This window comes from Oryx dammah, unplaced genomic scaffold, assembly GCF_014754425.2.
Source record: "Oryx dammah isolate SB20612 unplaced genomic scaffold, SCBI_Odam_1.1 HiC_scaffold_2, whole genome shotgun sequence".
Classification (NCBI taxonomy): Eukaryota; Metazoa; Chordata; class Mammalia; order Artiodactyla; family Bovidae; genus Oryx; species Oryx dammah.
In genome coordinates this window covers 158,359,534-158,380,444 of record NW_024070186.1, presented here as the reverse complement: position 1 = coordinate 158,380,444, position 20,911 = coordinate 158,359,534, and the positions used below count along the sequence as shown (strand labels likewise).

The following is a 20,911-nucleotide window of genomic DNA, read 5'->3' as shown; positions in this document are numbered from 1 at the left end:
GCTGCTGAACGGAGCCGGGCCCGGGGCCGCCCGCGCGGTGAGCCGGGGGCAGGGGGGCCGGGCCGGGTCCGCGCCGCGCTCGCGGGGGCCGGCGGCCGGGGACGCGGCGAGTCCTTGCTCGGACCGCTGGGCGGACGGCAGGGCGGGCTCGGAAGCCGGGCCCCGCCGGTTCTGGACTCGCGGGATCGCGGGACCGGCCCCTCGTCCCCGGTGGAGCCCGGCCGCTGCGGTCGAGCCCCGGCAGCGCGAAGCTGTTTCCTCCCTGTTTGCTCCACAGCGGTTGTAAAGAGAAGGCAGGTGGTCTGCTGCTCAGGTCACCCATTACTTTCTGTTTTTGTTGTTTTTTAATACGAGGTACTATTTTTACCGGGTCGTTTTTGATCCGCTAGGAAGGACGTTTCAAGAGCTTAGGTCGCGGAGTTTGCTTTTTCAATGGGAATACCTTGGGGACTCGGCCGGGCCCCTTTAGACGCAGCGGTTTCAGGGCCATCTTGGAATGACAGGGACGTGCGTTCGATTTTCCCGCAGCTGTTCATTGGAATGCAAGCGCAGCCAGATGCAGGAAGACAAATCCGAGTGGTCGAAATGTGCCCTTCGAGTCAGCACAGAAGTTTGTCACTTAAGTCAGTTCCTGTGTGTGGTGTTAATTTTGAGTTGATTGCGTGGCCTTACTCTGTTTTGTGACTTTTCTTCCCCTTTCTTTTTTCTCACTGTGTCCTAGATGTGTCCTTTACACCCTTGTGTGGTGTTTAATTAGGAAGTACTCAAGCATGGGGCTGTTCCCCTAGAACTTATCTTTAGGTTCCCCTGTTCCCCCAGAGATGCGTTGGACAGAGAGGGTCACGGTCTGCTCCGTGAATGAGGTCTGCTCAAGCGCTGTCTGTCCACATGAGAAGTGACATAAAGGGTCTGACTTGCAGTGGTTTTTAATCTGCTAGGAGACAGGGCTGCTTTGTTATTTTCTTCTGAAAATGTTTTTTTTTTTTCCTCCTCTTTAAAAGAAAGTGATCTGAAATCTACAAACTACAAATAGGAAAAACTGGCCCTAAGGGCTGACAGGTAAAGTGATTGAAAGCTTCCAGATGGAATTGGAGTTTATTTTAGGACTCAGTGTGCTGGGGTTTCTCAGTTCTCCTTAGACAGCATAGACACAGGAGTGGGCTTTTTTTTTTTTTTCCTTAAGAATCTGTTGACTCTTCCCTTGAAACTCATTCCCCTGTAAAAAACCTTTACAGGCTTTTTTGTTTTTCATTTGTGTTTAATAATAAGTGATCAGCTGCTCTTAAGCAATTTGAAAATAACAGTGGTGAATAGAGGTGAACAGTGCAGCTCCTTTGCCACTGGCTCCAACTCCAGGAAGAACAGGCCCATTGCTCTGGGAGGAGTGCGTGAGGGGGGCCCCAAGGACAGGAGAGGTCACCTTGGGTCCAGTCTTGAAGCCTGCATGATCCTTAGGCCAGTAGACAGAGGGGAGAGAAGGGAAGAGTGCATTTGAGAAGCACATTGGAGTGAGTGGTGGGGCTGGGGAAGGAGCCAGGGTGGACCTGCAGGGGACAGCTGCGGGCTTCCAGTTGTCTTTATCTCATAGAGAATCCTCGGGAAGCTGGAGACTCCAGGCTTGAAGGATGCTCAGACAGCCTGGGGTGGGTGAATGGAGGGGCTAGGGGTTCACCGGAGGCATTGATGCAGGAGCTTTGCCCTGCACCAGCAGAGGCAAGTGCTCAGGCTCCTTGCTGGCAAGGAGGGTCACCCATGTCCAGTCCCCAGCCGCCCATCATGAGGCGGTCAACACTGGTCACTCCCAGGGGTGTTAGAAACAGCAGTTGGGCTCTGGTGGTCTTTGAGTTGCCGTTTCTGGTGCGACTCCCCTGCCACTGACTCAGCCCCTCAAGGCCAGCCATCTTGCAGGAGGGGTGGTTCTGGACCGGTGGGCTGAGTTCACCGCAGCACACTTGGAAGCTGCTTTTGGAACAGGGCCTTCTGAACTGGTGGCAGCCCGGTGCTGCAGGGTTTCCTGCAGGGCGTCCCCAGCCGGAGTCTGGTGCACCCGGCACGGGAACCTGCCAGGCACTGTGGGGTGCCGCTCTGGGCCATCCTGGGTAGGATGGGTTGTGGGGTGCCCTGAACTTAACTCTGTCCGTCGGGAACCAGGCCATTCGGAGCTGCTCTTCTCTCTCTCTGGTCCTCGGCCCGTCGTGCCCAAGTGTGGGGTGAAGGCAAGTTGCTGCCTGTCCACCCCTGGGGCAGGGAAGGTGGCGTCAGCCAGCGAGTCACAGTCATGTGTGTGGGCATAGGGTGGGCAGCAGGAAGCGGAGGCTTCTGAGAACTCACAGAGGGAAGCCTGAGCCGGCAGCAGCTCCGGGCTGGGGTGAGCATCGGCGGAAAGTCCCTCTGCCTTGGTGTCTGCGTGCTGTCCTCCTCCCCTTCCAGCTGCCCCAGCTCCACGTCACAGGGTGCAGGCCAGATACCCTGGCGCCCTCCCCAAGGGCTCTCTCTCTCCCCTGTCTCCCCTAGGCCTGCAGTAGCCTCTGCCCAGGGCTGGTGAGGGCGACTCAGAGTCTGGGAGGCAGAGGACGTGAGTACAGCCAAACCGTGTGGGAGAGGTGAGGACAAGGTGGGCCGAGAGCTGGTCAGGGCGTCTGGGAGGCCCCCCCGGGCAGAGGCGGCTGTGCTCGAACAGCGAGGCCACGGTGGGGCTGTTCCTATCCCCCATCGTCTTTTGTCAGCTCTTGGCCCGATGCCGCTGCCCTCACCGTCGTTGGACCCTGGCCTCTCCCTCGGGCCCTGGCATCACCCTCAAAGCCTCCCTCACGGTTTACGCTGACTTTGTTTATGGGCAGCCTGGTTTTTCTGACTGTAAGCTCCTGGTGGCAGAGGCCCTGTGTGTGTCCTCAGTGCTCGAGGCGGGGGGCCTTCGAGCTGAAGGGGTTGGAAAGCAGAGGATAGAGGTGCGCATAAATGGTTTGCCATTTGTTTTAATGATGCAAAATCTACGTGGCACAGTTTACCACCTTAACCGTGACCAAGCACACGCAGTCGGCAGCGCCGAGTCCACCGTCAGCAGCAGCACCTCCAGGACCTCTCATCCTCCCAGGCTGAACCTCTGTCCCCTGTGAACCCCGACTCCCCAGCCCTCCCCCAGCCCCTGGCAAAGGCCGGTCTGCTGTCTGTCTGTGTGATGTCTCAGAACAGCGGTGTCATACGGCGTTCGTTGTTTTGTGACTGGCTTCTTTCTCTCGGCGCCTCCAGATCTGTGCATGCTGGAGCACGTGACGGGGTTTCCTGCTTTCTGAGGCCGAATGGCGCTGCACTGTGTGCGTGGACGTTAGGCTCATGCGCCAGCTTCCAGGGGGCAGTTGGGGTGCTTCCGCCCCTTGCCTGCTGTAAACGACGCTACTGTGAGTGTGGGTATATACGCACCTCTTCGAGACCCCTTTTGCTGGTCATTTGGGCCTCTACCCAGAGGCGGAATTCCTGGATCATGAGGTAATTCTATTTTTAATTTTTTGAGGAACCGCTGTTCTGTTTTCCACAGCAGCTGCTCTGTTTTGCGCTCCCAGCAACAGCGCACAAGAGCTCTGGTTCCGGAACATCCTCACCAGCGCTTGTTTCTTTATTTTTTGACCCTGGCCGTCCTCACAGGTGTGAGGTGGTATCGCATTGTGTTTTTGATCTTCACACCCCAAGCCCCGTAGCCGGTCTTTTTAGTTGAGTCATTTGTTGCTGTTGGGCTCCAGGAGTTCCGTTCTGTAGGACTAGTTTCTTTTCACTCTGTTCATCGTTTCCTTTGATGCACGGAAGTTCACTTTGATGTAGTCCCATTGGCATATAAAATTTTAATTAATTGTGGATTTACGGGAAGTTGAAAAGACAGTACAAGAGGGCCTGTGTGCCGCACCTCGTCTCCCGAGTGCCTTCCGTCTTACCCCGGGGCAGTGTCCTACCGAAACCGGGCGCTGACGTGGGCGCACCCGTCAGTGCCCGCATCCTGCCTCTCACAGCCACTGCCCAGCCCCTGCCTGCTCTCCCTCAGCACTGGCGTTCCAAGCACGTCGGCTCAGGGGAGCCACATGGAGTGAAATCTTGCAGTCCTTTCAGAAGCACGGAGGTTTCCTCCAAGCTGTCATGTGCATCAGCAGCTTGGGGAAGCGCTAGCAGTTAGCTTGGGTGTAAGAAGAGAGAGAGAGCAAGTCCGTGTACATCCAGTAAACAGCTTTTTCATCATAAAAGATAATTCGTTTGTGAGATGCTCATAGAGTTCGGGAAAGAGATGATGAAAACATGAGGGCGCCTGAGGAGGGGTGAGGCCGGGAGCCGCAGCAGGGGCCCGGTCTCTGCAGGAGCCCGTGCCCGGTCTGACCGCAGCTCCCTGCTGCCCTCGTGTGCTCACCTCGCGACTCCTGGTGCGGGGGTCCACACCTCCGCGGCCGTGCTGCCCACCTCTCCCCAGGCCGCGTGGTTGCAGCCTGGCCCTCGGGCTGTTGACCTGGCAGGGGCGCTGCTCTGTGGGCCGACGGCTCAGTGGGAGCGACTGGCGGTGCGCTCCGTCAGTGCACTGAGACACGCATGCCCCCTCCACCTGGTTCTGTGGCTCCGCTTGTTGGGTCGGAGGGCAGCTGGGTCTTTCCTGCTGATTTCAGAACCCCACTTTCAGGTCTGCCTGTCTCTGCACCCCATCTCCTCAACGGAGAAGTCCCTAGTGTGTGCTCCGCCAGCGGGCTGGTGGCCGGCATGCCCTCCGGTGATGTGTGGCTATAGGGGGCGCACAGGCTGCAGCCAGCTTGGGCCCGGCCTATGAAGTCGGGTCCTTTCTGGGTCAGCCGGCCAGGCCTTCCTGCCTTCCTCATCAGAGTCAGCAGTTTTGAGGGTGTTGTCAATTGTTTTTATGAAAGAAAGCAGTTGTGTTTCTTTGTTCACTTCCATTGTACTGATGTTTGCCATTTACACTTGGAGGAAAGCGGCTGGAGCAGGATGGTGGGCTCGTGAGCACGCCTGGCAGGTTACCTGTCGTGGGGGAGCAGTGCCCCCGGGGGGTCCCCCCAGCCTGGAGCCTGTGTGGGGCCTCAGCAGCTGAGGTCAGGTCCCATTGTGGTCAGGCTGGTGTCCTCAGAGGGGGACACACAACACACGTGTGCACACATACCCCTGCTCAAGCGCATGCACACCCATGTGTGCGTACCTATCCACGTGCACATCTGCAGGCGCACACGTGCACACACACACAAGGCTGGTGGCAGCGGAGCAGAGGTTAGAGTGATGTGACCACAGCCGAGGGGCTGCCACACCACCGGAGGCGGGAAGGGGCAGGGCCGCCCTCCCGACCCCATGCAGGCCACGGCCTGTGCAGCTGTGGTTGCAGCCTGGGGCCAGCACTGCTGGTGGCTGGGTGCGCTGCTGAGTGCACACCCTCCTGTGGAGTGCCCGTGTGCTCTGGGCTCCCATGTGGCGGGCCCTCGGTCCTCGTCCCTGCGTGCCCGAGTGCCAGGAGCCCAGCTGCACGTGCACGCTGTGCCCATGTCCTGCAGAGGCCTCATTTCCCGGGGCTGCGCCTGTGGCGGCCTGTGCCTCGTCTCTTGGTCCTCATGTGTGCCATGCCCGGCGCTGGGCGTGAGGGTAGGCACGTGCCAGGGTGACTGTCCTCTGCAATTGACCTGTCCCGGGCCCAGTAATGCCCTGCACCAGAAAGGACACTCCTCTGACCGCGTGTCTGGGTGGGGGTGGTAGTTGGGAGGCCTGTGACGGGCCCACCTGGTGGAGCGGCTCATGCCATGATGGGGGGACAGAGATGGGACCTCTGCGGGTGGCTGGGAGGTGCGGGGTGAAGGGCTCCTGGAGGAGGGGCTCAATCCCCTGGGTTTCCCAGGGCAGGAGAGGGGGACCCAGGAGGACCCTGGGGATGGGACAGGCTGTGGGTCCCGGGCCGGGCCTGGGGGCAGCGCCGGCCCAGCTGGCATCTCCCACACGTGAAGGTCTGTGCTCCCCCAAGGAGCCCGGGACACCAGGGTCAGGGGGCTGGGGGGGTGATGCCAATGCAGCTCATCCTGCAGCTGAGTGGCCTGTGGTTCTCTTCTGCTTCCAGTCACCACACTCGGCATTCTTTCGGATCGGACAGTTGAGCAGCGTGGAGCTGGACGATGAGCTTCTGGACCCTGTGAGTGGGATCCTGCTCAACCAGGCCCCTTCCCCGCCCCGCCCCACCCCAGACAGCCGGGCCCGCTTTGTGGAGATGCAGCTTGGCAGAGGGCGGACAGAGAATGCCACACAGGAGGAAGGCAGGCGGTGACAGTGCTGTGCAGAGTGTGGGGACAGTGCCGTGCACACGGGGGCCACCAGGGGAGGCTGCCCTGCGGGTCCCCATCCCCGAGGCTGAGATGATGAGCACAGGTGGGGGCATGCACATCAGGAGCAAGCTGCTGTGTGCGGCCCGGGAGGGCCAGGCACGAGGCCCGTGGTGGCCCGGGGGAGGGCATCTCGGGGTGCTGGGCCCTTGGACCTGGGTGGTGTCCCTTCTCCTGCTCCTGTTTTGGGGGTTGAAGTATCCAGCAGTTTCCAGCCTTTTCCCGAGACCCCTCCCGCAGACATGCGGTTGACCCCCTCCTCGGGAGTCAGCGTGCATCCCCCTGAGGCTGCTGGCGCCACCCAGCCTTCGTGTCTTTTGGAGAACTGGGTCCTGTCACGTTTCTTAACCAGGTGGTTTGTGTTTTTGTGATTGAGCTCTGAGAGGTCTTTGTACACTCCAGACACACATCGCTTGTCAGCTGCAAGATCTGCAAAAATTTCCTCCTGGTCCATTACTGGTCTCCTCACTTTCTATCTGTGTCCTTTGAAGCACAAACACTGCTAATTTTGAGAGAGAGTCCATTTGGCCTGTTTTTTGTTGCTTGTGCTTTGGGTGTCATAGCTAAGAAACCACCGCCCAGGCCAAGGTCATAAGCATTTACTCCCGTCTTTTGTGTTCTACAGTTTAGATCTTTGATCCGCTTTCCCCTAGTTTTGTACATGATGTAAAGTAAGGGTCCAGCTTCGTTCTTTGCACCTGGGTGCCCAGTTTTCCCAGCACCGTTTCCTGAAAAGATAGCGCTTTCGCTGTTGAGTTGTCTCGGCACCATCATTGAAGGTCAGTTGCTGTGACAGATTTGTTTCTGGGCTCTTAGCCTGTCCCTGCGCCTCGGCGACACTCCCCTGATGCCTCTAGCTTTGTAGGAAGTTTCAGAAATAGGAAGTTTGAGCTATCTCACTTTGTTCATTTCCTGAAAGAGGTTTTGGCTGTTCAGGATCCCTTGTGTGTTTCCATGTGGGATTCAGGCTCAGCTCCTCAGTTTCGACAGAGGTGGCGTCGACTCTTAACATCCAGTCTTCTGATCCACAAGCTCCGCATAGCTTCTCATTTGTTTAGGTCTTCTTTTTTTTTTTTCAACAATGTGTTATAGTTCCTAGCGCACAGATCTTCACTTGCTTTGTTCAGTGCTTTCTAGAAATAACTTTTATTTTGTAGAGTCTTACTTTTTATGCTGTGGTAAATGGAGTCGTTTTCTTAATTTCTTGTTGGATTGTTCGTTGCAGGAACATGGAAATATGTTTTTATAGAGTACTTTCTGGGGTTTTCTACATATCAGCCTATGTCATCTGCGAAGAAGAGTTTCACTTCTTCCTTCCTGACCTGAGTGCCTTTCCCTTTCTCTCTTGCCTGATTGCCCTGGTAGAGCCTGGAGGACTGAGCTGAGCAGAGGTGCCCTAGCAGGCATCCTCGTCTTGTCCTGGTCTCAGAGGAGAGGCCTCAGTCTCATCTCTGCGCGTGCTGTTACGTGTGGGTCTTCATAGGCACCTTGATCGCGTGGAGGAGGTCCCCGAATTCTTCCGTTGAGTTCTGTCAGATGTTTTTCCTATGTCTGTTGAGGTGCTCTATGTGGATTTGGTCCTTTATTGAAACAGTATTGGCCTGTTTTCTGCTTTTACGCCACATCACCTTCTGCTTGTCCAGACGCCCCCAGCTGTCCTGCAGCTCGGTTTCTTCTGGCCCTAATGGCGTCATAGACCCACAGGCTGAGGGCTCAGCCCATGAAACAACCCCCTCCCCCACCAGTCCAGGTCACCACTTGTGCTCCCATTGACCAGTGCAAATCAGGGTTTTCACGACCCCCTGCTTGCTTCCATAACTCGCCAGAATGACTTGCAGAACTCAGGGGAGCACTTTGCTTATGTTACTGGTTTACCACAAAGGACACAACTTGGGAACAGCCAGATGGGGGAGACCCCCAGGGAAGGTGTGGGAAGGGGTGCAGAGCCCCACACCGTCCCCAGGAACCCCCTCCCAGCCCTCCACGTTTACCAGCCAGAAGCTCCCTGACCGCTCCGTGTGAGGTTTGAGTGGAGGTTCATCACATGGGCAGGATGGGTTGACCCCTGCCCTTTGGAGATCAGCTGCGTCTCCAGCCCGCTGGTCCTGCAGTGGTCTTCTAGTCCCAGCCTGGCCCTCTCTCAGCCCAGACTCACTCGTCACTCAGAGAAGCTGGGCGTCTGGGGCCAGAGCCGGAGCATGGACGAGCGCCCACAGCGGGTGTCCCATCGCGCCACAGACATTTTCCATCTTGCTTTTTGGGGCCAGGCCACCTTGGTTCCTGGAATAACTCGCCCGGCAGGTGTCGCGGGACCTGACCGCCTGCTTCCTGTGAGGTTCTGCATCTCCACGTCCAGCCACCTGCCTGGCTTTGGGCTCAGAATCGCTGCCCTGTGGGGCGCATGGGCACAGCCCCTTCCTTGTGCTGCGTCCTGACGTGCTGGGTTGCCAAGCTCTGTCTCTTCCCTGCAGGACATGGACCCCCCTCACCCCTTCCCCAGGGAGATCCCACACAACGAGAAGCTGCTGTCCCTCAAGTATGAGGTGGGCCCCCCTGCGCCCCACCCTTCCCCAGCGTGGCCGGCCTGTGCCCACAGGCCAGGGTCACTCACCACTGTCTGCCACCCGGTCTGCAGAGCTTGGACTACGACAACAGCGAGAACCAGCTGTTCCTGGAGGAAGAGCGGCGCATCAACCACACGGTGAGTCTGCGGGGGAGCTGGGGTGGCGGGGCAGGCCTGCGGGGGAGCCTGCGGGTGAGTCGGGGGGCGGGCCTGGGGGGGGGGCGGGGGTGGGCAAGCCAGGGGGCGAGCTGGGTGTTGAGCCTGCGGGTGAGCTGGGTGGGGTGGGGGGCGGTGTGTCTGTCTCTGTGTGTGTGTGTCCGTCCGTCCATCTGTCTGTCTGTGTGAGACCCCGCCGCCTCCCTCCATCTCCTCCCCACCCCAGCCCCACCTGGTGTTCTGGGGTGAGCGCTGCCCGTGGCCGGGCTCAGGTGCCCACGCCAGCGTCGCGTTGTCACCTCTGAGGAGGCTGTTCTCAAGTGGCGGCCGCAGCATCAGCATCCAGTTACGTCCTGGTTGGGGGTCCGTCCCCCAGGGCTCCACAGCCTCTGAGACGCCGGTGGGGCTGCTCTTCTGGGTCTGGGGGCCTGCGGGGTGAGCCTGTGCCCAGTGGAGGTCACAGAGCGGCTCCTGACAACCACGCCCACCCGTGATGGCCCGCAGGCCTTCCGGACGGTGGAGATCAAGCGCTGGGTCATCTGCGCCATGGTGGGCATCCTCACGGGTCTCGTGGCCTGCTTCATTGACATCGTGGTGGAGAAGCTGGCCGGCCTCAAGTACAGGCTTGTCAAGGACAGCATCCTTTGTGTGTGGTCACTGGAGGCCAGTGGACCCGCAGGAGGGCCCCCGCCATTTTCTGCTGTGGGTCGGGCAGCGTGACTGGGTGGGGCTTCGAGTCTTGGTGGGGCTGCGCAGTGACCCCAAGATGCCCATTAAGTGCCCCGGAGGCCAGAGCACAGGCCCCTGGGGAGCGGCGCCCTGTGACTCCACAGCACATGGCCCTTGACAGCCGCAGACATCGACAGGTTCACCGAGCACGGCGGGCTGTCCTTCTCCCTCCTGCTCTGGGCCGCACTCAATGCCGCCTTCGTGCTCCTTGGCTCCACCATCGTTGCCTTCGTAGAGGTAGGCGGGCCCTCTGGCCCAGCCCCAAAGGTCTGCTGGTGGAGGGCCCCACCGAGGGGTTATGTGCCCCAGGACCCCCTTCTTCCCCATGCCCCTTTGCTCCTCCCTGTGGGGGCATTGGAAGGAGGAGGGGGCCAGGTCCAGAAGCATCTGGGTGCAGTGCAGGGTCCCCTGGGCAGGCAAGAGCACAGGCCCCTGGGGGGCCCCCTACGCCCATGGCATTTGTTCCTCTCGGTGGTCAGCAAGCAGCCCCCTCCCCCGGCAGACCGAGCCCCACCAGGTGCGTCCTCTTGAGCCTGTGGCAGCGACAGCGCTCGCCTAGCCTGCGGGCTCAGTGCTTCCTCTCCTTCCAGCCGGTCGCCGCTGGCAGCGGGATCCCCCAGATCAAGTGCTTCCTCAACGGGGTGAAGATCCCCCATGTGGTCAGGCTCAAGGTGAGGTGCGAGGCGGCCCCTGGGGGCTCAGGGCTCAGCCCAGGACACGTCCTTGCCAACTTAGGAGTGTTCTGTTTGCTCACGTTCACCTCCAAAAGTTGCCCAGACCCGCACTGTCTGCTGCTGACGCGCCTCTGCGTGGACGTGCTGGCGAGGTTATGGGAGCTTTCTTTGGACGACAACTCGTGGGCATTTCCAGGGGGTGGTTGGTGGACCTGGGCCGGGGGTTTGCAGGTGACCTCTCTCCTGCCCTTTCTGGGGATGGGGTGCTCCAGGCGGTGGGGCATCTGGTCCCTCTCAGGGGAGCAGGGAGCAAAGCCCGAGGTCGGAGCAAAAGCTGCTCTGCATGTCTCCTGTGTGGACGTGAGTGCCTGGGACGGAAGGTCTAAGGAGATGGGTGGCAAAGGAATGCCGGCTGCCAGCCCCTCATCCCTGGATGCCTGCCTGGGCCACGGCCCCCTTTTGGCCTCCTGCCTGCCAGGGGGTCACGATGAGGTTCCTCTCTGTGTGCAGTTTGTCACTTGGGTTCTTGACCACGTGTCGCCTGTAATCAGATTTGGCATCTTTTCCTTTGTGTTCCAGACCCTGGTGATCAAAGTGTCCGGCGTGATCCTGTCAGTGGTGGGGGGACTGGCCGTGGGGAAGGTAACGGAACGCAGCTGCCCCAGCATGTACCCCCTGCCCCTGCCCTGGGGCCATGGGGGCAGGCTGACCTCCAGAGCACGCTGTCCGTGCCTTCCAGGAGGGGCCGATGATCCACTCAGGCTCGGTGATCGCCGCGGGCATCTCCCAGGGCAGGTCCACGTCGCTGAAGCGGGACTTCAAGGTGAGTCCCCCGAGTCCCCAAGGCCACACCCCAGGCCAGGCCCACCTCCCCTGCAGCCTCCTCGCCTCAGCCTCTGGTCCGTGGGGCGTCCAGTCGCTCAGTGCTCCGTGCGGGGGTGTGTGTCTGTGTGGAAACAGCGTGTAGCTCTGAGAAGTGTCCGCGGGAATGTGGCCCAGAGAGGTCAGCAAGCTCGCGTGTGCGGACTGGTCCTTCCTGCACAGACCGCAGCGTGTGGTCACTGCTGGAGTGGGCAGTTTTCTCTGGACGTCAGTGGGCAAGGAGGCTGCAGTCATGCCAGCCTACCCCGTGGCTGAGCCCATCCGCTCCCCTTCCCCTTCTCTTGCTCCCCATCTCTCTCACTTTGGGCCCTTTCCCCTCTCTCCTCCCCTCCCCCACCCCTCCCCTGCCCCTCACTCTGGGACCCCTCCCCTGGTCTAAGAGAAGCACCATCGGAGGCCTGGGCTGAGGCATCTCTGTTGTCCTGGCCCAGATCTTTGAGTACTTTCGCAGAGACACAGAGAAGCGGGACTTCGTCTCGGCAGGAGCTGCAGCTGGAGTGTCCGCAGCCTTCGGGGCCCCCGTGGGTGAGGAGGGGTGACTGCCGGCCCCCGCTGTGGGGAAGGAGGGTCTTGGTGTTGGGGGATTCTGCCGCTGAGCACATGGGGTGGGGCTCCCGAGAGCCCCGATGGCCCTGGGGGCGGGGGCTGGGGTGGCCATGGGTGCAGGGCTGTCTGATGGGGTGGGTACCTCAGGGCTGGCGGCTGCTCTTCCAGGTGGGGTGCTGTTCAGCTTGGAGGAGGGTGCGTCCTTCTGGAACCAGTTCCTGACGTGGAGAATCGTGAGTGCCGGGGACAGCCTCCTTCTGAGGCTGGGCAGCCCTTAGCCCACGGTCCCTCCCTGCCGTCCCCCGCTGGGGCGTCCGCTACTGCGACACGTCGGCTCTGACAGTGCGCGTCTCTTTGCTTGCAGTTCTTTGCTTCCATGATCTCCACTTTCACCTTGAACTTCGTCCTGAGTATTTATCATGGGAATGCGTGGGACCTGTCCAGCCCTGGGCTCATCAACTTCGGAAGATTCGATACTGAGGTGCCCGCTGTGGCGCCCCTCGCCCTGCAGCCTTCCTCTGAGGGGGCCAGGCTGTGCACTCGAGGCGCAGCCCGAGCAGCTGTTGGGGGAGCCCTTGTCTGTGGGGCTGGGGCTGGAGCTGCCCCGGGAGGGGGTGTCTCGCTTGGCCCTGCAGGTGGGGCACCCGTCAGCCAGCAGTGCTTCGGGGAGGCTCGGGCGTCTGCGGACTGTCGGGCAGCATCACTGAGGCTGATGGCTGGTGCCCCGAAGTGGCTTCCAGAGGTCAAGAGGTCCTCAGTGGCTGGCTCTTTCCCATGACAGACTGCTGGTGGCCGGGTCACCAGAGTCCTCTCCCTCTTTCGTGGCCCCTCACTTCCCCATTTGCAAAACCCTGGGCCGTCCCCAGAGCCTCCCTGCGAGGAGGCATGCGGTCTGGTCTGCTCAAGTGCCCAGGGTTCCTCTCCTGGGGTCTGTGCCCTGTGGGGAGGCACAGGGCCCCTGGGCACGCCTGGCCTCATCTGAGCAGGGCCGGTGGTTGCTCATGGATGCCTGCTCTTCTCTGTCCACGCAGACCATGGTGTACGTGATCCATGAGATCCCCATCTTCATCGCCATGGGCGTGGTGGGTAAGGACGGCCTCGGGCTCCAGGTCCAGCACAGCTGCGGGGGCCAGAGAAGCTTGCAGCCCCACCCCTGCTGGCTGTCCCGGGCAGCAGGGGAGCCCAAGCTCCCCTTGGCTGGGGACAGCTCCTCAGCTTCCTCACTCTGAGTCCATGGGGGGGTCCTCCATCCTCGGGTGTCCCCTCCGGCCCCCCTGCCACATGGGCAGCCTTCGCTGAGTCCCAGACACCTATCTGCTCTTTCCTCTTTCCAGGGGGCATTCTCGGAGCTGTGTTCAACGCCTTGAATTACTGGCTGACGATGTTTCGAATCAGGTGAGAAATCAGTTTTGAGAGGTGTGGCTGCACGGGGTCTCTAGAAACAGTCCCGCTCTGTGCTCTCACCACGTGGCAGCCCCATGCCCAGCGTGCTCCCCGCCCCCTGCGCGGCAGGGCATGTGTGGCCTGGCAGGAGGCATGGCCCACGGATCCGGCGAGGCCCTGGTGAGGTGTGTTGGGCTGCTTGCGTCAGTCTCGGCGGTTTGCAGGGGTGTCTGCAGGGCACACTTGGTCTGGCAGAGTTGCTCGTGTTGCTGGGAGAGCCATCCTGGGGGCCTCTGGCGTTCTCGGCTGAGGCAGGGTCTCGGTCTTCTTTCTTCTTGTCCTCTCACTGTGGGAGGCAGCCAACAGCAGGCAGAAGCCTGTTGGGGGATGGGCAGATGGGCGTGGCGCCCGGGGCGGCCCTCCCGAGTGGCGGGCCCCACACCCTGGCCATCGGCTGGCCCACACTTGGCCCCGGCTGTGTGCTTCAGGTACGTCCACCGGCCCTGCCTCCAGGTGGTCGAGGCCACGCTGGTTGCCGCCGTCACCGCCACGGCCGCCTTCGTGCTCATCTACTCGTCGCGGGACTGTCAGCCCCTGCGGGGGAGCTCCGTGTCCTACCCCCTCCAGGTAGGCGGCCGAGGGGTGGGGCAGGGCAGGCCCCCAGACGAGGGCGGACACCACAGCCTGGGTCTCACCTGGCCTCCTGGATTGGCAGGCTGACAGGGTCTGCAAGGTGGGGTGGTAGGCGTGCAGGGGCAACCCATGTGCCCACGCTCACCACGGCAGGTTTCACCTCAGCCCCGGTGCCCGCCCACGACAAGCAGGAACCATGTGGTTCACACATAGTGGGTCCCCCTCCTGTGGAGAGGGCTGAGCTCTGATGCGCTCCCACACTGCTGCGTGAGAGACACCAGACAGGAAGGGCCTCACGTGGCGTTCTGTTTATGGGAAATGTCCAGAGCAGGCTCCTTCGTAGATGGGAGCCGGTTGCCCAGGGCGGAATATACACTAACAGGCCTGTCTGGGCCTGCAGCTGGGGCTGTGGGGTGGACGCATGCCACTCTGCTGGGAGCCCCCGCTCAGGTTAAGGCCTCCAGGGGCACACAGTCTTGCTCAGCCTGAGGGCTGGGCTTGGCACACGCTGGGCACTGATGTCTGCCCAGGCACCGTGGGAGCCTGCTTCTGATGCAAGCTCTCAGGCCTCGTCTCCTCTCTGAGGCCGCAGCCAAACCATGTCCCCCCCACCCCCCCCGTTCGTGCTTGTGCCTGATGCCATCCGGCCCAGGACCTCCACATCCCACTGGCCCGTCCACTCTCACCCCTTCCAGCTCTTCTGTGCTGATGGCGAGTACAACTCGATGGCTGCGGCCTTCTTCAACACCCCGGAGAAGAGTGTGGTCAGCCTTTTCCATGACCCCCCAGGTGCGTGCCCCTGCTCCGAGCTGTCGTTTGCCTGTCCCCATGTGGGCCTGTGCCCTCTGGCCTGTCTGCGCGCACACAGACGTGGGCCGGGCTGACTGACGCCTTCTGGCTGAGCGCCCGTGGCCTTGCTGCAGGGCTGGCTGTACTAGGGCCTGCAGCTGGCAGCCAGTGCCTAGGGGTCCAGCCAGGCTCCCCAGGCTGTCTGGTTCTCTTCCTGGAGGCCGTCTTGTCCTTTGTTCAGATGCACTCTCCTCCCAGGGTGGGCTTCCCTCCTGGCCGCTGCCCACAGGGGTCACTCGGTCAGAAGACAGCCTGGGGAGGCGCTCTCTGGCGCTGGAGCCTCGTGCAGTCCCGTGTTCCTAAAGACAGGCTCAGGCCGGACGCACACCTGTTTCCAGTTCAGTGGTCTCGCTTACCTGGGGGCGAGGGGCTGCCCTGACCGCTCAGCGCCTGTCTGCAACCCCTCTGCCTCAGCTCTGGCTGTCGCCCACCATCAATGGCAGCCCAGGGCCCTCGCTCCCTGTCACCTGCCCCCTGGGCAGCCGGGCTCACGCCCAAGGGCCGGGCCCTGATACGCTGCACTGGGCCTCTGAGGACGGGGAGGCTCGGGGAGTGGGCTGTGACCAGGGGCTCAGCCGGACCACTGGGCGGGCAGCAGCACGCGAGGTTGAGTCCACGTGGCAGGCCCTGGCCAGCGCCCTGTCCGCAGGCTCCTACAACCCCGTGACGCTTGGCCTGTTTACCCTGGTCTACTTCTTCCTGGCCTGCTGGACCTATGGGCTCACGGTGTCGGCCGGCGTTTTCATTCCGTCCCTGCTCATTGGCGCTGCCTGGGGCCGGCTGTTCGGCATCTCCCTGTCCTACATCACGGGGGCCGCGGTGAGTGCAGGTCCACTGGGCCACAGCCGGGCCAGTTCCCTGAAAGAGCATGGCGGGTCCAGGAGCCCACGGTTGGGGGGCGGGGCCTGGGGCCCTCAGCACCGGTGCTGCCTCCTGCTTGCCTCCCACCTGCCTTCCCAGGTGGCTTGGCCTTCAGCCTGTGGGCCTTCCAGCTGTATTGCGGTCGTTCAGACAAGACCTTAAAAAGCCGTCAGAGGGGTACAGTGAGTCTCCTTTCGCCAGGTTTGAGTCGTGTGTCCCAAGTCTCCTTCCAGAGAGTTTTGGCTTTCATTACAGTGACTTTCATGCTGTAAACTCCCGCCTTGTGGAAGTGAGTGGCTGGGCAGCCCTTCAGTGTGTCGTAGCTGTGTGACCACGACCACCACTGAGTTCCGGGTGTTCTCGTCACCCCAGAAGGACAGCTGTCCGTGCTAGGCAGTCCCGTCAGTGCCCCGCTGCCGGCAGCCCGGGGCAGCTTTCTGCCTCCGTGGACGTGCCTCTGCTGGCTGTTGTGGGGACCCGTCTGTGCAGGCGGGCCCTCGTGAGCGTCGTGCTCCACGGCTCGCCTGAGCGCTAGTGCGAGGTGGCTTTTCGCTGCTTTCTACGCTTCTTGGTGTGGCCCAGGTGTTTGTGCGCAGACTCCCGCCCACACCTGGCCCCGCCTCAGCGTACCGCGCGCCCGTCTCTCAGGCGGCCAGGTTCACTTGGCCCTGAGTGGTCACGGTGAGCGTGTTCACAGACTTAGGTGACGCTCGTTCCTGGGCAGTGCGGTCAGTGCTGCCTGGGTGGATTTGAGTTAGGGCTACCACGCCCCCAGCACCCTGTGTCTTCCCTGCAGGTCTGGGCGGACCCTGGCAAGTACGCCCTAATGGGAGCCGCTGCCCAGCTGGGTGAGTGCTGGCTACCACGCGGGCGTCCCTCCCACCTCCCCCCACCTCCCCCTACCCTCCCCACCCCCTAACCCCCCACGCCTGTCTGGTGCTGCCTGGGGGCCAGACCGCGGGGTTGGATGGACGGCGGGGTGCTGCCCCACCCGCCCAGTCTCCCTCTCCCCCTCCCCCGGGCAGGTGGGATCGTGAGGATGACGCTGAGCCTGACGGTCATCATGATGGAGGCTACCAGCAACGTGACCTATGGCTTCCCCATCATGCTGGTGCTCATGACCGCCAAGATCGTGGGGGACGTCTTCATCGAGGTGCGGCAGGGGGACTGGGGGTCAGCGGCCGCGGCGAGGGCGGGCCCATGGGGGTGGTCCCCAGCAGCCTTGCGCATGGCCGTGCCCACTCTCCCCAGGGGCTGTACGACATGCACATCCAGCTGCAGAGCGTGCCCTTCTTGCACTGGGAGGCCCCCGTCACCTCGCACTCACTCACCGCCAGGTACCCTCCGGGCAGGCCCGCAGGCTGGGTGGGTGCTGGGCGCCCCGGGAGGCTGCGCCAGCTACATGGTGGGTCACGGCGTGGCTCTTCCCCAGGGAGGTGATGAGCACACCGGTCACCTGCCTGCGGAGGAAGGAGAAGGTGGGCGTCATCGTGGACGTGCTGAGCAGCACGGCATCCAACCACAACGGTTTCCCCGTGGTGGAGGATGCTGACGGCACGCAGGTACTGAGCCCTGTGGAAGGCCAGGCCACCACCTGTGCTGATCAGGGTGGTGAGTGGGGGCGGGCTCCCGTGAAGGTGGGCACCTTGCTCTGGGGTTTCTGGTAGAGTCCTCTGCTCACACCACTGTGCCCGTGAGCGAAGTTCCTGCGGTGTGGGTGGTTATTGAAGCACCCCAGCGTCTTGTGGTCCCACCCCAGGCTGCACCCCAGCCGAGGAGTTGGCTGTGACTGTCGGGGTCCTGACAGCACTTGCAGCCACGCTGCCTCTGGCATCTGGGCCTGGGCCAGAGTCTGCTTCTTGCCCGCACTAACACAATGACCTCTCGGCACCTCATGGTCAGGGCCCTGCCGCCTCTCCTGGGCGTTTGGGGACCAGCAAGCCTGCCTGGGGAAGTGCCTGTGGCATAGCTAGTGCCTATGGGCTGCCAGCATCACCCAGGAGCCTGGCTGGAGCCCCCAGCTGTCTTGGCACTGGGGGGTCCTGGGGCTCCTGCAGATGAGGCGTCTCTCGTGCAGCCAGCTCGGCTCCAGGGCTTGATCCTGCGCTCGCAGCTCATCGTCCTGCTCAAGCACAAGGTAGGCCGTCGGGTGGCCCAGGAGCCGGCTGGGGCCCTGGGCTCTGCACCTCCAGCACCCAGTGCCCGCCCCACCGTCCACACCGCCTCCCACAGGTGTTCGTGGAGCGCTCCAGCATGGGCCTGCTGCGACGCCGGCTGCGGCTAAAGGACTTCCGCGACGCCTACCCACGCTTTCCCCCAATCCAGTCTATCCACGTGTCGCAGGACGAGCGGGAGTGCACCATGGACCTATCCGAGTTCATGAACCCCTCGCCCTACACGGTGCCCCAGGTACTGCTGGGGGGATCCTGGCCCGTCCCCTCCTAGGTGGGACGGGGCTGGTGGGTGAGCTGAGGCTGTGTCCATGTTGCAGGAGGCATCGCTCCCACGAGTGTTCAAGCTATTCCGGGCCCTGGGCCTCCGGCACCTGGTGGTGGTGGACAATTGCAATCAGGTGAGGGGGGCCCACTGCCCCTGGCCTGCCTGCCCACCCCCAGGGCTCCCCCAGGCTGTGCCATCCCCTGCATGCAGGGCAGGGGCGTCCATAGAGGGAACGCTGGGCCTCATGCCCCGGCTTTGCTTCCTCAGGTGGTCGGGCTGGTGACCAGGAAGGACCTGGCCAGGTACCGGCTTGGAAAGGGGGGCCTGGAGGAGCTCTCTCTGGCCCAGACCTGAGGCCCTGGCGCCCGCACCTCCCCCAGGGCCCCGCCTCACTCCCTGGCAGCAGATCCAGTGACTGCGAGACATTGGGGATGGCCCGGCCAGCGTGTGGCACACATGGACACTTTTGTGTTCTCAGTGTCCCCTCCCCCAACCTCACCCCTGGGATTCCACACCCAGCCTCCTGTTCCTGATTTTTCAGGAATCTGTGCAACTGCTCTTTTCTTCCCAAGAGCCCATGAGCACGCGTGTCTGCATGTGTGCGAGGGGACAGCTGGCGAGCAGGGGCCCGGGGGTCTGAGTGCTTCAGCCCCACGACAGGCTGGCTCCTAGGCCTGTGCCCTGAGCACCGCCAGCGGCTGCAGCAGACGCCCCTGGCCCTCGGGCCTTGGCTCGGTTGGTGGCTGTCAGGTTTTGGGTCTGGACAGAGATCCGAACTGGAGGCACAGAGGCCAGGGCTCGGGGAGCAGGACCACCCTGGAGCGTAGACCCCAGAGCCGGACTCCTAGACTCACCTCTGCAGCCCCGGCCTCGCCCCCCTCAGTGCAGTGTGGTCTGGGCCCAGGGGGAGACCTGAGACCCTCCTTCAGGCCTGGACACCCGAGTCGAACCACGCCTCTGTCACCACGCCCTTGTGGACACCACTGGGAAGGCAGATCTTCTTGGCACATGGTGCCCCAGTGGCCGTGAGCGATACGCTATAGCAGCTCTGCTTACAGAATCGGGGGCAGGGGGTTTCTGGGGTGAGTCAGCGAGCCCAGAGCAGGGACACACCCTTCCCAGGCCAGGCAGGCCCAGAGCTGGGATGCTGTGTCCCCGAGGCCCCACGGGACCTTTCTTCTGCAGGGACTGGCGTCCCTGGCCCACTCTGTTATGGCAGCCATGGATGGCTTTGTGGTGGGTTGGCAGGCACTCCAGCTGGGTTTCAGCCCCTTTCAAGGGGGTGGGGCCTCGGAAGGTGGCTCTCTTCCTGGTGGGGAAGCCCTCTGGGGGAGCCACAGGGGTCCGAGTGTGGGGATCTGAATGGGAGAAATAAAAGAATGGTACTGATGACCGTTGTCAGCTCCTTGTTTCCACCCAGTGTGGACCCTGATCCAGCACCCAGGATTCACCGGCTCACGGGTAGAGGTGGGGGATACCCCAGTGGGGACGCCCCTGAGTGGGGGATGCAGGTGAGGGACTCAGAGACCCCTGGATGGGCAAGTGCCTGGGGACACCCCATGCCCCAGGGAGGGTGGACCCCGGCCACCACATCCTCGTCCACGTTGCTCCTGGGACCACCATAGAGCCCTTGGAGAAGGCAGTCTTCCCTCTGTCTGCCTCCCGACCACAGCCCCGGTCCCCACACTCGGAGGCCCCCAGGCCACGGCCGCTTGGTCAGGATGCGGCCCCTCAGTGCCACCCTGTCCCTCACCTGCCGGCCTCCAGAGTGTGGCTGCAGGGCATCGGGCTCCCTGGGGAGGGTTGCCTTTGACACAGGCACACCTTGTCAGAGGGAAGCCCCCGGAAAGCCCTCGTGGGCAGGTCTGGCAACTGGGAGGGGGACCACCTGGGTGGGGTGAGGGGCCTGAAGGTCCACACAGGCCTGAAGCCAGACGCGGCACCCGCAGCACCTGGTTGCAGGCTGAGGCGTGAGGAGAGCACGGGCACCGGGCATTGACATCGAGGGGCTGGGCGGCATGTTGGTTCCTCCCTTAGGGTGGACTGCAGGTCCGCTCGGCCTGCCCTTCCTTGTGGGGCTGCGCCTGCCCTGCGGCCGCACCCTCCAGGTGGCCCTGCCCCGGCCTCGCCCTGTCGCCCCTGTGGCCCCGTGCCCTTGGCATGGCCGCCCCTCCCCTCCTGGCCTCCGGGCTCCCTGACCAGAGGGCAGGTGATTGTTTCCAGGCCAGCCCTCCTACCGGGCTAGCGGCTCCCTGGCTGACCCAGTGGCCGGCAGCCACTCCCCCGACGGGTGGAGGGGCATTCCTCGGGTCCATCTGAGAGTGGGCAGTTGGGGCGGCCTCGCTGGGACGGGGAAGCTAAGGGCTCGGGTTCCATCGGCAGTTGGGCCGTGAAGTCAGGAGGTTCTGCTGAGGAGAAGGTTCTGGCAGAGCCCCGCTGCCCTCCAACCTTGGTTTTGTCCCAGAAGGAGGGATGTGAGGGCAGGGGTGACCTCTTTGTGCCCCACATGCTCCCCCGACCCCGGAGCTTCCAGCTCTGACTCCCCACCGTCCCCCCAGCCCCCCCACCCCTCACTCCCACCCCTGGGTCCAGCTCTGGGCCACCACATGACGCGAGCCGACCACAAGCGGGGCTGCAGGTGAAGCTGTGAGTGGCGGCTGGAGCTAGGGGGCCTGTATGGGCGAGAGCTTCTGTGTCCGTGGGAGCCCCGGCTCTCCTCACAGCCCCAGCTACCTCTAGGGCTGGCAGGCACTGTCCCGCTTTTGCTGTCCAACGCTGCGTGTCCTCAGGCAGGGCCTGGACCTCTCTGAGCCTGAGCTTCCTGTGTGGAACGTGGGAGCCAAGCCCTCCCTGGGCCT

General features: G+C 62.5%; 1 protein-coding gene across 1 annotated transcript in view; it reads left to right on the top strand.

Moving 5' to 3' along the window:
• The window catches only part of CLCN7 (chloride voltage-gated channel 7), a 20,029-nt gene extending 586 nt beyond the window's left edge, over positions 1-19,443 (top strand). Inside the window, exons 2-25 of the mRNA XM_040253561.1 lie at positions 6,080-6,151; positions 8,810-8,881; positions 8,974-9,039; positions 9,562-9,694; positions 9,914-10,023; positions 10,377-10,457; positions 11,040-11,102; positions 11,200-11,283; positions 11,774-11,867; positions 12,057-12,121; positions 12,253-12,369; positions 12,920-12,974; positions 13,223-13,283; positions 13,760-13,898; positions 14,600-14,693; positions 15,403-15,572; positions 16,411-16,462; positions 16,640-16,767; positions 16,866-16,951; positions 17,047-17,176; positions 17,692-17,751; positions 17,847-18,023; positions 18,106-18,186; positions 18,321-19,443. Of these exons, the coding sequence (XP_040109495.1) occupies positions 6,080-6,151; positions 8,810-8,881; positions 8,974-9,039; positions 9,562-9,694; positions 9,914-10,023; positions 10,377-10,457; positions 11,040-11,102; positions 11,200-11,283; positions 11,774-11,867; positions 12,057-12,121; positions 12,253-12,369; positions 12,920-12,974; positions 13,223-13,283; positions 13,760-13,898; positions 14,600-14,693; positions 15,403-15,572; positions 16,411-16,462; positions 16,640-16,767; positions 16,866-16,951; positions 17,047-17,176; positions 17,692-17,751; positions 17,847-18,023; positions 18,106-18,186; positions 18,321-18,407 (2,277 nt within the window). The 3' untranslated portion in view covers positions 18,408-19,443. The remainder of the gene's footprint in view (positions 1-6,079; positions 6,152-8,809; positions 8,882-8,973; positions 9,040-9,561; positions 9,695-9,913; positions 10,024-10,376; positions 10,458-11,039; positions 11,103-11,199; positions 11,284-11,773; positions 11,868-12,056; positions 12,122-12,252; positions 12,370-12,919; positions 12,975-13,222; positions 13,284-13,759; positions 13,899-14,599; positions 14,694-15,402; positions 15,573-16,410; positions 16,463-16,639; positions 16,768-16,865; positions 16,952-17,046; positions 17,177-17,691; positions 17,752-17,846; positions 18,024-18,105; positions 18,187-18,320) is intronic.
• The last annotated feature ends 1,468 nt before the right edge of the window (positions 19,444-20,911 follow it).